The sequence below is a fragment of the Uloborus diversus genome, chromosome 7, assembly GCF_026930045.1.
Source record: "Uloborus diversus isolate 005 chromosome 7, Udiv.v.3.1, whole genome shotgun sequence".
Taxonomy (NCBI): Eukaryota; Metazoa; Arthropoda; class Arachnida; order Araneae; family Uloboridae; genus Uloborus; species Uloborus diversus.
The window spans coordinates 119420403-119437928 of record NC_072737.1 but is presented as its reverse complement, the minus strand read 5'-3'; the positions used below and the strand labels follow the sequence as shown (position 1 = coordinate 119437928).

The 17526-nt window shown below is 32.0% G+C and overlaps 1 protein-coding gene across 1 annotated transcript; it reads right to left on the bottom strand.

The window, feature by feature from the left end:
• Nucleotides 1-3411: 3411 nt before the first annotated feature.
• Nucleotides 3412-17068, bottom strand: LOC129225547 (39S ribosomal protein L10, mitochondrial-like). Its single transcript, XM_054859992.1, has 4 exons — nt 16944-17068; nt 16103-16272; nt 10201-10335; nt 3412-3821 (listed from the first exon to the last, which is right to left on the bottom strand). Exons 1-4 carry the CDS (start codon nt 16984-16986, stop codon nt 3453-3455), a joined length of 717 nt encoding a protein of 238 aa, XP_054715967.1. The 5' UTR covers nt 16987-17068; the 3' UTR covers nt 3412-3452.
• Nucleotides 17069-17526: the final 458 nt, after the last annotated feature.

Below are 17526 nucleotides of genomic sequence, written 5' to 3'. Positions count from 1 at the left end.
GTGTTCATTTTTTATTTCTGATTTCCTCTGAAATACTTTAAAAATTGGTTTGATTGGTTCCTCTCTCTCCCACTTATTTATGAATTAAATATTCAAATTTATGAAAAAAAAAATCATATATATACATTCTAACCCGCGAGAAGATGGACAGGCATGTTTAACATTATTATAAGTTCAAAACTATTAAAATGTTCATATTTTTTCCCATTATTATTATTTTTTTTCATTCACTTTCTTTTTTTTAGATTGCAAACTAAGAATGAATGGTTAAAGTAACTCAAAAATAAAAGTTTAATTCTATTTTAAAAGAAAGCAACCAGCCATTTTAAGTTCTTCAACACTTCAAAATTGCTCAAGCTTCATCTAATTAAAGACTTAAAATTTTGTAATTATAATCGAAATATTTGTTGTTAATTATTGTGCTTAGAAATAAAACTTCAAAAGTACTAACTAGTTTATCAACTAAGTTTCACAAAAGCATTTTCTTCATTAAAAAAAAAAAAAAAATCAATAAAATTTATATTTATTAAGAGCAATATTAAGGAAAAATATTTTGGTTAGAAACCTTTGAGCTCATCATTTTTAGTTAATATTATTGTTTCTTTGTCCTGTAATTTATTATTATTTTTTTTTTGGAATGCTTCACTGCATGATTTAATTTTAAAAAAGTCTTTAGTTTTCAATATATATTTAGAACTTTTCAAGGTAGAAAAGGGGGGGGGGGGATATACAGATCTTGCATTTACATATAATTCTTTAAGGGGTACAGAAAACGTAGAAAATTCAGAATCTTTGGGATTGAATCGGAAATTACATATTGTTACCATTTTATCAATGAGTGAACATAATTAAAAAATATGAAAACTTGAGTGATTTTAACCCTAGCATCAATGACCAGATACTTTTTGCGACTTTTATCATTTCCAATAATTGACTCTTTATTCCAAAAACCAGTCAAGCAACAAAATTGCTAATTTTAAGAAAATATATATATCACCATATTAAATTTTCAATGATGATTACAACATTGATTATTGAATGAAATGTACCTAAAATGTTGTTACTTTTAGTTTGAAACACTGTAATCCTTATAGAAAAATTTTAATTCCAAAGTAAAAAGTGTTTTTTTGAAATTTTAGAGTTGTCGCTTGATTAGTTTTTGAAATAAACAGTTCAATTAAGTCTTGCAAAATTGCTTTTAATCCACCTTATTTACATCAATCTGTACAAAACAAAGTTGTAACTGCTTTTTCAGAAAAATATTTTGGGGCGTTTTTGTAGCATTAAAAATTCTTATACCTATATTCAATAACCAGGTACTGGAGTACCCATTACACTGTGCATCACAAAATACTCCTTCAAAATGCTACTGACACCATTCTTGATGATTCTCATGTAAAATGACTCCCTTAAACAAAACATGACCCTGTTTTCTCTCATATCTCTCCAACCCCTTTCTGAAATCGCTTCCCCAAATTTTATTGTTCTTGACAGTTACATGTAGTTAGCCGTTGTTTATATTTGATGGGGAAGAGAGCGTTGTGTTCGCCATTTAAATTTTTCTGAAGGGTAAGAGAAGTGTAGAGTTTAAAATCATGAGCATATTTGCAGCAAGTTGAGGCGTGGTTTATTTTCCCTAAAATATCTAAAACATGATCACAAACGATTTTTTTTGTAAAAGCTCATTTTGCAATTTTTTCATTTATTTTTTGGTGTAAAATCAAAGTATTGGACTTACTTTCCATGTCCGAAAATTTTTTCACATTGTAAAGTAATATAAATAAATAAACACTTAAACGCACTGCAAGTGACATCGAAGATCTTAGACAGAAACTTCCAAGTAGTATTGATATTTGTTAAAAATTAAAGTCAGATATAATTGCGTTTAAAATGAAATTAAGTGCACTCATAACATGCATTCATGTATATTACGATTTCAGAGGGTACTGCACCCAATGTTTAATTTTGAAGCATTTGATCAATTGTGTCAACACTAGATTTTGTTTTGTTATAAAACAAAACAAATGTGGCCTTTGGTTGCCCCAGAGTTGCTTTTGCTACGCATGATGTGAAGTGGAAAGCAATATTACAACTTCTATCTTTTTGTTAGTATACGAACATATTGTTACATTGCATTGATACTGATATAGGAGCTTTGTGTCTCTAGTGATGCAGTTAAAATATTTCAGCTGGAATATACAACTGTTTTTTTTTTAGAGTATACCAATGTATTTCAGACACCATGGCAGTAAAGGTTGAGCAAATGATAGTAAGGAAAAAAATTGCAGATAATATTTTTCGATAAAACAAGCTATAAATGGATGAGCTTTGCAGGTCCAATCTGGTCCACGGGCTTCAGTTAAGCACTACTGATATAAATAAAATACTGCAAATTCACTATGAAATACCAAAGCGTACAACCTACCGCATCCAGTTTCACAAAAAACTTTAAAAAAACCACTTTTTTACAGACCATTCAACATAAAACGTAAGCATAAAACAGCAGAAAAACAATAGGTTATTTTGCTTTCCGGTAAAAACAGGATACACACATTTTCCAAGATGAGGGTGAAAGAAAGAGTTCCATTTAAATAGAAAGGATGTCAGATTTTTTTTTTTTTTTTGATGCTCTATATCTTAAAAATTTGAATGGGTACTGCAGCACCTAGTTATTGAGAAAAAGGGAAATGTTTGGTTATTGACGCTAGGGTTCAATTGGTGGTTACAACATAACAGAAAGGAAAATCATAATATCATCAGGTTCCATATCACCAGGCACTCAACAGGAGTGCTCTTGTTGGGAGAAAACCTTTTATAAGAGCAAGTATTACAAGGATATTATTCAAATATGAGATAACTTTATATTAGAAGCTCAAGGAGTTCACCTCCTGTCCAGAACTTTTGGTTTGGTTTTAAGCCATATTATCAGTTACAGTAAGTTCATACACATACACACAGATAGCTACATGTAGTATGTACTGTTTGGCCGGAAACCTCTCTCCCAGGAGAAAGTGATGGCTGGAGCCATGTTCTATACTAATTCCTTCTGATTCAATTCCCACACTAATAAAGCATTACAATTTTTTTCTGCATTATTTTCATGGTTATATGTATTTTGTGTGGAATCTGATAGTATTTATGTCAGAGTGCATCTTGAAAAAAAAAAAGTAAAGAAAGAATCTAGAAGGAAGATGGAAACACAAATTACAAGAAGAAATGAAACTGACTGGGAAATTTAACAGAGATTTCTGTTATTTTTTTCCAGATTCTTCCACACTCGAGAACATTGAACAAATATAATTTTCTACTAAAACTGCAATAATTATAATACATCAAACAGAAAAGACTTCATGCAAAGCTCATAATAAATACTAATTAGAAAAAAAACTCAGAAGTCAAAAAGAAGTATGAAATATCAAATTTACATTTTAGTGATTTTTATTTGAAGCATATCATGACTTTTCATTTGACAGTTCTGTTAAGTATCTAGACAAAACATTTGTATGATGACTCAAAGAACCACATGTGCTAGATGCTATGCACTCAAGATTACGAGCCAATTCTTGATGACTTTTTTCTCTGTCCAGTCGACTGATTTTTTGAAGTTGTTCTTGACTATAAAATGCATCTTCTATAATGCCTCCCAATAAAAACACATATTGTGTCTTTTTACTCAACTTCAAAACATCGCTAAGCTGTGAAAGTTTTGAACCAAAGACTAAGCAACTACTTGATTCAAACAGATGCAACACAGATTCAAATGGAGTCTTGGTGAATGCTAGTTTTAGAACTTCGTTCGGATAAATGTGAAGAAAGAGATCCTGTAATAAAAAATCAGGAAACATAAGTGCAATTCAATACCTTTGTTCCAGTCTTTACAGCAATATTACTTTTTTTAAAATACTTAATGCAATATTATATTAAAAAGAAGTTCATATTTAAGCTAAAAAACAGGAAAGTAGATTTCTTTTCATCGCATATATAAACGATCATGAAAGTTAAAAAAATGCTTGATTTTGTTTGCTAGCTAAGAAAAATAATTACATATAGCTATGAATACATTGGTTGAGCACAAATAAAAAAATTATATTTTCAAAACTACTACACACATTAAAATACATATATTTGAAGAGAAATATACCAAGTTATTTTTCAATCAAGTTCCAACTACACAAATGTACAATGTGTGAGCATTTTATTCAAAACGTACAAGTTCAAACGTTCAATGCTGATGACTTTTATTGCACAACAACATCTAATTTGTAATCCAGTTTGTTCAGTACATTTCAGAGTACAGTAAAACCTGTAAAGTTGACCACACTTGTAAGTTGACCACGTATCTAAGTTGACCACTATTTTCATGCACAGAACTAGATCTATAGCATATAATGCAACCTCTATAAGTTCACCAGCTGTTTAAGTTGACCACTAAAGTAGTGCACCGCAAGTGGTCAACTTACACAGGTTTCACTGTATCACAATGCCAATGGGTTGTATTTCAGAACAAATGCATTCTTTTAAGTTTTTTGTGTTTTTGTTTTCACACAGGAGTTGATAAACAGTGTTTTGAAATAGAGCATGGAACAAACTGGTTTACATATTAGACACTTGTTGTGTAACAAAAGGCACTTTTTACTTTTCACTCCAGGGTCCCTCGTACCTACCGCTACTTGTGGTTTAGCCAGTTGGCTAGGTCCCTGAAGAAAGCTCTGATTTTTGGACTTAACAAAAAACACACATATCAAACATTTGTAATTGAAAAACTCTTTCTATTCTTCCAAATGATGATTCTTTTTCAGACATTTCAGGGCAATCTTTGAGAAGCAAAGCATCCAAAAGTCACTCCTGCACAATATGTAATTCGGGAAAGCAATGATGTGGAGTCTAAATAAGTGTAAAGCAACGCAATCACACCCAGCCTCTAAACAAAAAGCTGTGGTATTATGTGTTCCAGGGACAGCTAGCATTGCTAAAAGGAGTTCTCTCCAGCTCTTATGTTCGATTTGATCAGCCAGCCTGGGTCGAAAGTCATCATTCATTTTTTAATTTATCAGGCACACTATGGCACTACAGAGGGTATAAGGGACAGGACCCCATGGAATTAATAGTACCTTGGTTCACTTTTTAGCTAGAATATCAGCAATTTTATTGCCAAATAAACCAGTGAGATGGAACAATTTACAAAATAACTATTTTACCTACCGTTTGCAACATACTTAAAATTGGAAATGCACTGTTTAACACTTAGTGAAATTGTAACAAGAAATTATTGAGAATGATCTAAACTACTTATTTTCAAAAAAAAAAAAAAAAAAAAAAAAAAAACCTCACATACACACATTTATATCAAAATTATATCTGCAAATTTTTCAAACAACTTCTTCCTCAAACACAATTTTAACAGAAGGAATATAACTGAATGACTGAATTAAGACAATAAGTATTACTAACATGTCTTATTGCTTTAATATTCATCATTCACAATAAATTTATTTCGCAAAAAATGAGGTCAATTTTTATAATTTTCAGCACCAGTCTTGTTCTACATAAAGATATAAACTGGGAAAAATGCTTGAGTACATGCTGTACATCAATGGTTGAAATAAAAGATGGCTGACCTTTTTGACTGTGAATTCTATTTTGTTCTAACTAGAGATGAAAACAATCGGAAAATTTCAGGAAAAAACGGAAAAGAACCATTTTTTATTTCCTGTTCTGGAAAAATTGAAAAAAAAAGAATTGTTTTAACTTTTCAGGAAGTTTTAATTGAAATGTTCAGCAAAAAGTGAATTGAAATTTCTCATACAAATTCTGATGCAATTTTTTCCCCCCACCCCCTCTTTGTATATTAAAATACTGTCTAAATTTGGTATTACAAGTTGTATGATAATATAATCTGCATATAGATCAAAAAACATTTAATACTTTTTGCAAACAAAATTTAACCAATATCCTTAGTGAAGAATTTATTTTCCTTCTTCATAAAACAAACAAGCACAACTTTAATCACAGAACTATGTTTCTGCTGACTGTGCAAACCAAACAGGGTGCGGCAAAAAAAAAACAAAAATAATAATAAAAAAATAAATAAATAAAAATGGGCAAGCAATTTTCAATGTAACTTTATTAAAAATAAATAAAGTAACAAAACACAAAAAATAATAATATAAGAAGACCTTTAGCAATCAATAAATTATTTGGTTTCAAACTGGTCGCCTTTGGAAGTAATACAGAAGTGCAACTGCTCATTGAAATTTTCATTCAACGGCCGCAAGTCCTTTAATCAATCCTATTCCCTATAAAGCAAATTGATATAGAGAGTCCAAACTTATGTATGTGTAGTTTAGGGTAGACCCTTTGACTCTAAAACAGATCATACAGTGTAATAAATGGGATTGAGGTCTAGCGAGTAGAACGTCCACTCTAAAGATGATATCATGTCAAAAACAATTTGCCTTGCACCACTCTTGTCTTTTTGGCTGTGTGAACTGGTGTGGAGTCAAATTGAAATGTCCAGTGATGATATTTTTTCCATGCATTATTTTCAGTAGAAACCAAATTAGTAAGTTTGTACAATGCCTCACTAGCATCGTAGTAGTCCCAATAGAAGTTATCAAAGTAGTTTTGTATCAAATTTATTTCAATAACAACGAGCTGATGTGTGCATCACATGACTTCCTTTTACTCCAATTTAACATCATTTCCCCATTTTCCCCCATTCCACTGGCAATTTTAATGTAAATCAATAGTTTACTCTCTAAATATCACAAACAGTTGCCAAATTGCAACAGATTAAAAAAAAAAAAGCCAAATTTGTCGCCAAGTTGGCAACCTAAAAGTGTCCGACAAATTATAACACCACTTGAGTTTAAATTGAAATTAATAAGGATTTCATCCCAAAAAGGGGCAAAAGACCCCTTTAGAAACACCCAAAAGCAACCAATAGGGGAGGTGCACAACTAGACCCCACTAGGAGTTTACATACCAAATTTCAACTTTCTAGGACATGCCGTTCTTGAGTTATGCGACATACATATGCACATACATACGTACATACAGACGTCACGAGAAAACTCATCGTAATTAACTTGGGAATCGTCAAAATGGATATTTCCCGCGTCTATATATTCTTAGGCACTTATGCACTTATCTACGTGTGGTCAAGTCGAAAAAAACCTCAACATTCATTTGGAGGTCAGGAAAATGGAAATTAAGGTCGATTTTTGAGTGAAAGTTTTTTCGCGCGAATACAATACTTCCTTTTTTGTAAAAGGAAGTAAAAATGTAAAAGGTGTCTGTCATACAGTAGAGATAATTATCATTTTATTCTTTCACACGTAAAAATTTTTTTTACTGTATTGTTAAAATATGTTTCTTTGTTTCAATTTTATTTTCATATTTTTGTAATTAATATACAGTCAAACCCCGCTATAACGAACCCTCAACGGACCGACTTGAGAGATCGCTATAACTGGGGGTTCGCTACATCTGATTTTCCAAAAAATAGTCAAAATTCGGTAATATTTTACAATAATAATCATCATAATTTCACAATGACTTAATTAGTAGTTTGGGTAATAAAATGAAGTTTTAGAAATAACTAGTAACTATATTTTACTCAATAATAAGCAAATTAAAATTTTATCTTTTTTTTTATTTATCAGTAGCATAGAGGAAAGACGTTATTTTCGGTTGAAAATTTTTGGATTTTATATACATATCATTAATTTTTTTCTCAACTACTGCAAAAGAATCCACAATATGTTTGTCAAGATTTTAGTCGCAAAAAAATTGTTCAAAATATTTGCAGCTGCTTTTGCAGCAGAAATGGACCCCAGATTTTTTGTTTGATTTATGAACTAGAGAGAGTTTCTTCACGTTCTTAAAGCACCTGGGTTTATTCGATTTTCCAATAACCATCAACTTTCGTTTTTCAGAGCCAGTCATGTTAGCACAAATAAGGGGTTATCCGTGTGTTGGAGTGTTTTCCGCCGACACATTTTTCACCTTTTAACTTCAATGTTTGATTTGGAGTCAGCTTATAAAATAAGCCCGCTTCGTCGGTTAAAAATATCCTTTTCGTCGTAATCTCGAATGATGTCCGGCCACACATTTTGCATCCAATCCTTCACATCAGAAGAGCACACACTTGCAGCTTCACCCACAACTTTTCCACTCGTTATGTTGTGTCGCTTCTTAAATCTATCCAACCACCCGTTAGAACAGACAAACCTTTTTTCATTAAAATGTTCGGCAAATTCATTTGCCTTTGCCTGCAGAATGGCTCCCGTTATCGGTACATTTCTGTTCCTCTGCAGAGTGAACCACTTAAATAACGCTTCGTCTACATTTTCCCTTTCTGCTTTTCGCATTTTTTTACAGCCATTTATGTTTCTTTCATAGGCAGAAACAATTGTATCACGGTTCTTCCAAATAGTGGTTACAGTAGATTTTGAGAGCGAAAATTTTTTGCAAAGTGAGGATTGGGTTTCGCCACTTTCTAATTTGCGAATTAATTGCACATTTTCATCAACAGAAAATGCTTTGCCTTTATTTCCGCTGGCCATGATGATTTCTACCTAGTTCACACGGTTATCCACAGTGGAAATTAAACTAAAAATCAGAGCAAACGCTCGAGTAACCAATAATCTCGTCCTCTGACTAAAACCAGTTGAGAAAATTGAGGGTGCTTGAAAACCGGCTCGCCCCCCCCCCCCCCCCCCCCCCCGAAGCAGCAGCTGCTCTTGCAAGGAACAATAAAGGAGGAATGTGGTTTGGACTAGAGATTTCCTAGAAAAAGGGTTGAGAATTGTAGAAGATGGAGTTTGCTGAGAGAACAATTGCTAATGAATTTCATTGGGGCATGTGCGAAGAAGAACTTGGAAAAATCAGACATTTTAGGATCGTTATAGCCGATTTTTTCGTGTTTCTGGATCGTTATAAGCATATGGAATTGTATTAATGACATAGGGCTTCAGTTCGGACCAACTAAAAGGTTCGCTACAACCGGGAGATCGCTATATCCCGGGTTCGCTATAGAGGGGTTCGACTGTATTTGTTCCCACCAGTTTATTTTTCATACTGATGATTGTCAGCTTGTTTCTTTTGTTTCATTTTTGCAACTCAGTCTTTCATTAAATCCCTTTAATACTTCAAAAGTACTGTTAATTTATTTTTGGGATAGTTTTAAATCAAAAATACTCTTAGCTTATTTCACGTTAGAAATAAAATGTACACTAAATTTGTTTCCTCTTGACGTGTGTGTAGTCCTATTTCTTCCTATTTTTTCATACTTTTTAATGGATTTTTTTCAACTTTTCCTACTTTTTAAATTTTTGATTCCTTATTTCCTACTTTTCCCACCCAAAAAACACTTTAGGGTCTGCACCCCCCCCCCTCCCAAAAAAGGGAAGAAATACACCTTAAAATTCTTTCTCTTTTGCTTTTTCCTTTGACTTTTACAGGAAAGTAGGCTAAAAAAGAAAAATTCCATATTTTGTGTAGTCCCAAGATCATTCAATTGTCTTTTAAAAACATGAAGCATTAGGGTATACTCCTTGGAGTGCTTTTTCTAAAATCTAATTTTGGTAATTTTTTATTCCAATTTGAAGCAAATCTTGTCACATAACTTCTAATGTATATGTCACAACTTCTCCCAAGTCTTACAAATTGTTTCCCAACAAAACTTTTTAGTCTGCAGTTTTATGTATCTATAGTACATCATTTCAAACTCTCTAAAAAAAATAAGTTTACTTCTATGTATTTTTTGGGGAAGAAAAGTGAAGGAAGCAGATAGACTCCCAAGAGAACAGACTGGCACTGTAATACTTTTTCATGATGCAAAATAAACTACAAGCATCCTTAGGCTAATCAAAAAGTTGATATTATATATGCTGTGTATACAAGCATACAAGTGGAGTAATTTATAGCAAAAAGTCAGATTCAAAATCAGGGGCTATGATACTCTTTTCTAGGACAAAATTTCTGAAAATTTTCTCTTGGGAGATTTGTGTGTGGGGGGGGGGGGGGAGAATTCGTGAAAACACATTTTTCAGATTTTGGTCCAACTTTTTAAAGTGAAAATTAAAGAAATAAGTACTAGCACATTCTGGTACAATTTCATACTGTCTGAAAATTAATATTGAAAACAACAGCAAAAGACTGACTGCACAAGAAGAACTAGAAATGATGGCTTTATACCTTTTTGAAGAACATATTTCGAACTTCTTTCTTGTATTTTTCTTTTGCTGAATTCAAGTGGAAAATCATTCTAACAGGTGAAGCCTCCCAACTCATTTTCAGTTCATTACACAATATTCTGTGATAAGGATGGACCTACAATAGGAGAAAAACAAACATAAAAATAAAGGGAATAGAACTTTATATGCTAATTTCTAGAAAAAAATATTACTAGCAAAATATTTTTTTTTCTCATGAGCAATTCTATATCAGCTTGATATTAGAGGAATTATTTCTTTCTGTTTTAATTATCTCTCCCACTCCATATCAATATTTTAAGAACTCATTAATGGGGAAAAAATGTCTAACTAGTCACTCAAAGAAATACAAATCATTCTTGCCTAGAACAAATATCATAAAATTTATATATTTACAGTTTCTACATATTTAAATTTTGTACATGTTAAAAAAAAAGCCAGTTCCAGAATACTTCTTAACTACAAAGAATCTGGCATTTCACTATGGCTTATACAGTAGACCCTCATTTAATGCAGGGTTACGTTGCACTTAAATGCCACATAAATCGAAACCGCATAAATTGAGATCTAATAGTAGTGTTAAAATAGGGGTTAGGTTCCATAGATAGAAAAAATACTTCATTCTAGTTATGACTAATTGCATAATAAGTTTAATGTGTACTTATATCACTTTTTATGCACAACATGCATAAAGAAAGCATAAAATAATTTTGTGTTCTGTTTATAAAGAAGAGCTCGCTATGACAGTCTTTTGGCAGTCATTAAGAGTTTTTCTCTGTAATTCTTTGCAGAGCATTAACGCATCCATGATCACTTGCGTCATTTCCGTGATAGAATCTTCCTTCACTAACAAATCAGAAAGATCATTTCTATTTTCTAGGAATAGCTCAAAATTTTCAATGTAAATGTTTTTGGTTGTGTGTCACCAAAGTCAGTATCCCCGTTGGTTTTGGCCTCCTTTGTCACTCCTAAAAGCTCTTCTTTTAGTGAGTTCTGAACTGTGTGAGTTTAATAACTTTACTTCTGGAAAGAGTTTTAGAATCAATCGCATAAAATGTCAGAATAAATAAAAATTGTTAGAAAAATAACAGAAATTGGGAAAACAAGAGGAAGATGACAAAAAAACATTGCAACATGAAGCTGAATTCAGTACCAATTACAATTTTAATGCTATGACTGGATAAAACACATTTAAAAAAAAATGCGATAAATTTCTACCTACTATTTTGATGAAACAAAATTACAAATTTTACAGTTGCATAAGTGAGGGGGGAGGTTGGGGAGGGGCTGAAAAAAGTAGATAGAATTTAATTAGTTTTCTAGCTTTCATGCCTGACATAGCTGTGTGCATGTGAAATTCTGCATAAGATTACAAAATACAGGGCTCCCAAAACATTTTAGCCATAGAAAAGGGTAAAAGAGGACCAATTTGAATCAAAAAGGGGTCCAAAGAGGACCAGTTAGGATTAAAAAGAGGACCTTGGGAGGACCACTCATAATTAAACCCAGGGAAGAACTAAAGGCAAATTAGCTGCCTGGCACCAAATACGTGAAGATAATTCGTTAATTAATCATAATAATGATTTTTAATGATAAATCCTTATCACCTTCTGCACTACTGAATTTTTTATACATTGAAGTATATTATTTACAAACATTTGGATGGGGGGGGGGTATAAGCAAGCATGTAACTAACCATCTTACAGAGTAACTTTAATTGTAAAATAAATTTTCTACTAATTAACAGGTAAAAACTGGCTAATTAAAAATAATCACCTAAGTGACCGATGAATTAGTGCATAGACCTAATAAAGACTTTTTAGATACAGTTATTAGTAAACACCTTAGCAGACAGTAGTTTACAAAATTTTTCACAGAACCAGTTTAAAGAGAATTCATTTTGATATAAGGTACCGCAAAACAAGAAAATATAGTTTAGAGGCCAGGAGGTCCCCTCCCCCTCCACAGCCCTTGGTTTTTACACATATTTCCAGCCTAAATATATGGTAAGTTTATATATATATGAGAGTTTATGACCAAACTCCAAAGCAGGAGGTAATTTCTGGCTACGCTACTGACTGATTAAGCTCAAAAATATTAGAGGATTGCAAATCATTTATTAGTATGCTAAGCGTCCAAATCATTTCTTCATATGTATGTATTAGTCGTTCGCGCACCAAAAAATATTGTAACTGTCTTCATGTATATATAAAAATTAGTGAGAAAGAAAATTTTTTATTAATATCACCACACCCAAAAATATACAAATGCTGCTCAAGCGATAAATACACTGAATGTAAATTTGAGCCTGCTTTTACTGGATAAATTAATGTAATAAATAAATGTGTAATTTCAAATTCATAGGGCTATATTTTCAAATTGAAAATACTCATTATGAGTATTTTATAAAAAATAAGGATACCAAGTTTTAGTTTTTAAAAATAAAATTAAATAATATAATTTGAGGTGGCACATTTCAAAACAGCTTCCAATTTTCAAAAATATAAAAATAATCACAAGAATAAAAAGGATTGAAATCTTGAACACGAGAATCAAATTTTCGCAAAGTATGTTCACTGTTGGTATAATTTCCAAAAAAAAAAAAATATTCTCTAAAATTAAACAGGATTAAAATTGAACATAAAATACTAGTCTGAGATAGAATATGTGAAAATAACATTCGATTGCGCAAAATATCAAAATATGTACAAGATGCAAAAAGATTGAAATCTCAAGCACAAGAAGCAATTCTTCGCGAAGTTGGAGTAAGTCCAATCTATTAAAATTAAACAAAAAATAAGCTAATCTGTGGTAGGGTATGTCAAAATAACTTCCGATTGCCAAAAATATCAAAACATAAACAAGATGCAAAAGGATTGAAATCTCAAACACGACAAGCAATTTTCCGCGAAGTGCGAGTAAGTTCAATGTCGCCATGGTTTCGAAAAAAAAGTAGTTTATTATCTATTAAAATTAAACAAAAAATAAGCTAATCTATGGTGGAGTGTGTCAAAATAACTTCCGAATGCCAAAAATGTCAAAATATGTACAAGATGCAAAAAGATTGAAATCTCAAACACGACAAGCACTTTCCGCGAAGTGCGAGAAAGTTCAATGTTACTATGGTTTCAAAAATAAAAAAGTTAATTGTCTATTAAAATTAACCAAAAAATAAGCTAATCTAAGGAGGTGTTATGTCAAAATAACTTCCGATTGCCAAAAATATCAAAATATTTACAAGATGCAAAAAGATTGAAATCTCAAAACCCAGCAATCAATTTTCGGCGAAATCCAAGAAAGTTTGATGTTACCATGGTTCCGAAAAAAAAAAAGTAGTTTATTATCTATCGGAATTAAACATAAAATAAGCTAATCTAAGTTAATGTTAAAATAACTTCTGATTTTAAAAACATCAAAATATTAACAAGATGCAAAAAGATTGAACTTGCAAACGCAGGAAGTAATTTTTCGCGATGCTACATATCGAACACAAGTTCAGAAAATTGCACCGATGAAACATTCTAGATTTTTTTCAAGGTTTTTCAAGGGCGTATGAACTTGTGAGAAATTTCGGTAGCAAAATGCTTTGATTTGACGCCATAACTCCTCCCCCAAACCTCTCCATTTGCTAGATTTACATGTTACAGCAATTGAAGGAGGAGTAATGACGTCAATCTGAAGCGAAATAATACCAGAAAGTCAGGTTCAATAGAAATAGGGCGTAACAAACGTCAGCACACAGTATCTTTTAATATAATGAAAATTTTTAAAATCTGATTTTTAAATAAAAATAATATAAAAACGGACTAAACGGACCAAAATGTTAAAAAGCGGTCTAAAGCGGACTTTAACCTAAAAAACGGACTTTGGCGGGAAAAGCGGACCATTTGGGAGCCCTGCAAAATAGCATGTATACCAAAATCAAATAATAATACAAAATTTAATGTTTTAAAGTGAATTTAAATTTATTGTTAACTAGTTCTGAATAGTAAAATATTTCAAAGCAGTACAATGTTATGTAACAAAAGAAGTAAAGAGATAAATTTTGAAAATTCTTTAAGAAAAGTCGCTGCTTACTTCTGTGAGCATAACATGCTATTTTAAATGGGACAATCTCATGTTCAGATAGCCTATTTCGCTATTCACACACATAGTTTTGGAATGCTGAAATGTCTAGTTTCCAGAATTGGCAGAATGGACCCCTGGGTATCGTTCAGTCAAAAAAAGTGGTGGTGGCGGGGAGGGGACTGGACTGTATTTTAATCTTATTCATTAATGTTTCTCTGCTTAAATATAAACAAACTACATAGAATTTTAAAACAGAAAGTCCAATGAGCTAAGTCCCCGTGCATGTGCAGTCGCTGTGGCAAATTTGTGATATCCGCGATTTAACGCCTAGTTGCAACTGTTGGATCCTGTTTTTTTAGTCTTGATTAAATTTCATTTCCAAAGAAAACTTTTGAATAATCGTTAGATCTTAGATCTGTTCTAGCCTTGCAATTGCAGTCAGAGATTAACAAACCCTATAAGCTGAGAGTAAGTACATATGAATTTAGGGGAAATTAGTGATTTTCAAACTTTAATTATATCCCATGATGTCCCTGGGGTTTGAATTTTTGTATATGTCCTCAACTACCCCCAAGAATATGTATACAAAAAATCATTACCATAGCCCCCCAGGAGGCTGCTGCAGGATGGTACGATTTGTGGGGTAAAAACAAGAGTGGAGGGGGGTCAAATGGCACATCAGTAGGGCACAAGAAATGTGTGTACAAAATTTCCTTCTTCCGTAGCCCGGTCAAAGAAAGCGAAAACTTTTTTGAACAGCAATTTTATAACTTAAATTAATCCTCCCCCTGATGGTCCAAGGGATTGTATTTTGGTTTACGTCATCAGGGGCCACTAGAGATTTAGTGTACCAAAAATCAACTCCAGGGGTCTTCAAGGAGCTAAAATACAGAGGGGTGAAAAACCCAAAAAACCCCAACTTGTTCCGTCGTGTAAACTGTTCTTGGTCGCTTTTATATTCTTTCGTCTTTGGCGGTGGATTTGCTTTTGTTGGCTAAGCCGTTTGGTTTCCCCTGGCGGTGCGACGCTCCCGCGTCCTGTGATGCAAGAAGATTTAAGAAAAATTGAAAAGCAACAATATTTAAATTTCTCCCCCTCCCCCTTGATTGCTATCTCTTACATTAAAATTACTTTGAATGTGAAAAAATTATTAAAACAAGTTGAACTAGTTTTGTCCTAATGGTATTATATAGTAACTTTCCTTCAGTTATAAAAAAGAAATATTTTTTACCAATTACCAAATATTTAAACTTGTTTACTATTGGGTTGGTGAACATTAAAGTATTCGGCCAAACTGAATATTTGATTTGTTAGCTGAATATGCAGTACACTGAATATCAACCAAATATTCGGTGCATCTATCAATAATTTGAGTCAGGTGATATGCATATCTTCAGATAATTATTGACTACACTTTATTGTCCCACCTGATTTTTTCTTGGCGCTAATACTCTGGTAGAAAGGGCCTCTGAACAATGAGTGGATAAGCAGAAAGGCAGTTGCAAATCGCAGTTTTTATAGCAATGTCGATTGTATCAAGATCTCCCCAGGAGTTTTATTTCTTAGTTAAAATCAACACTAAATATACTCAAGGAAATTTAAGGATGAAAAAAAAAAGGAGATCAATATCAATTCATTTTTTACTCCAGTGCTTATTTTCCTTTTCTTTTCTACAATGAAGCAAAAGCAAGAAATAAATGTGACTGAATTTTCATGATACACATGCTCCAATAATGTTCAATGTTCTGTTTCGAGGAAAAAAACTAAATAATCACCTTATAATATTAACAGCATTTTTCCAAATGTGATAAACTTACCGCATTTTCAGATACAAGAACCGCAGACGCACATGTTTCCAACTCATGCCTTTTATCAGGGATAAACATTGGCTTGCAAACTTCTATCATTCGTTTGCGATCAAAATGAGGATCCCCTGGATTTCTAGTCCGAAAAGTTATACTACGACTAGTCAGTATCAGTCCTATTCCTACAATAATAACAGACGTATTTTTAATCATCAGGGCAAATTGTCTACATTTCTTTCCCACACATAACTACATTTCATTAGAAAAAAAAATCAGAAATGGAAAAAAAAAAAAAAAATGCAAATTAATACAAATGCATAAAAATATACAAATTGTATGATTCTTAAAATTTTTGCTCATTATGTCGTTGGCTCTTTGGATTTTAATTACTAATTTATGAAATGTATGAAATTTTACAAATGTGTCGGAATATAAAATATCGTCACATTTTGGTGGAATGGTCCTAAACGCTGAAAGTACACACATCTAACATGAGCTATTTATACTTAATTTTATGCACACTTACATTAAAATAATACACGATTTTGTCAAAAGAAAATGAAAAATGTTCTTTTCCCGTTTTTCTTACTGTTTCGAAAACATTAAATAACTTCTTTCATACATTTAAATTGAAAGCAGAATATAGGTTGTTTTATGGTAAAGAGCATACGCAGCAAAAAAATTAGAAAAAGGATTGAATCGGACACTGCTAAAATTGTCATAATTAACGAAAGGTAAACGAATACTAATGAGAGCTAGAGCAAGTTATACATAAACATAGTTGTAAAATTAACAATGCTTAAAGTCTACAACAAGAATTCATTCCACATTCAATACAACCAAAAATAAATACTTCTTAATCCACATTCCTTGAATTGAGCCAAAATTGAGCTCATAGCTACAAAATATAAATATATTAATATATAATTTCCCTTCTTTTTTTTTTTTTTTTTTCCTTTTTTGTTTACAAACTTGTACTTTAGCACGGTCACAGTGACGAAAAACAATTAACTGAATAAAGAGCGAGGAGAAAAACTTCGTTTTCAGTAGTGCATCCAAAGTTTTAAGTCATTGATTTCTTTTTTTTTTTTTTCAAATACAGAGGCATTTTTGTAAAGTAACAAAAATATAAGGATGAATAAAAGAAAAATGCTCATCCATAGAATCGAGAAGAGCCTTGCAACACGGTTAAAATTTTAAACTGTAAACAAAAATTTCGTCTGGTCTTGGTTTGAGTGATTTTCACATTGTAGCACTGATTTTGAAGGTCGTAAGTATGAATTCTTATTAATCTTGAAGTCTGTGTATTTATTCTAGGTAATTGCTTTATTCAGGCAACATTTTCTTCAATAATTTGTGACGAATCCGTTTTCTAAGAAGCTTAATGTGCTCTTTAATTTCAAATCCTTATTTTTCCCTATCCCATTATTCTTTTA

Excerpts from the sequence above, each read along its gene's own strand:
- LOC129225547 (XM_054859992.1), bottom strand. The coding sequence starts at position 16,986 with ATGAGCTCAATTTTGGCTCAATTCAAGGAATGTGGATTAAGAA. Across the intron at positions 16,273-16,943 it reads CAAGGAATGTGGATTAAGAA|GAATAGGACTGATACTGACT; the intron begins GTATTTATTTTT and ends TTATTATTGTAG. Across the intron at positions 10,336-16,102 it reads TTCTTGTATCTGAAAATGCG|GTCCATCCTTATCACAGAAT; the intron begins GTAAGTTTATCA and ends CTCCTATTGTAG.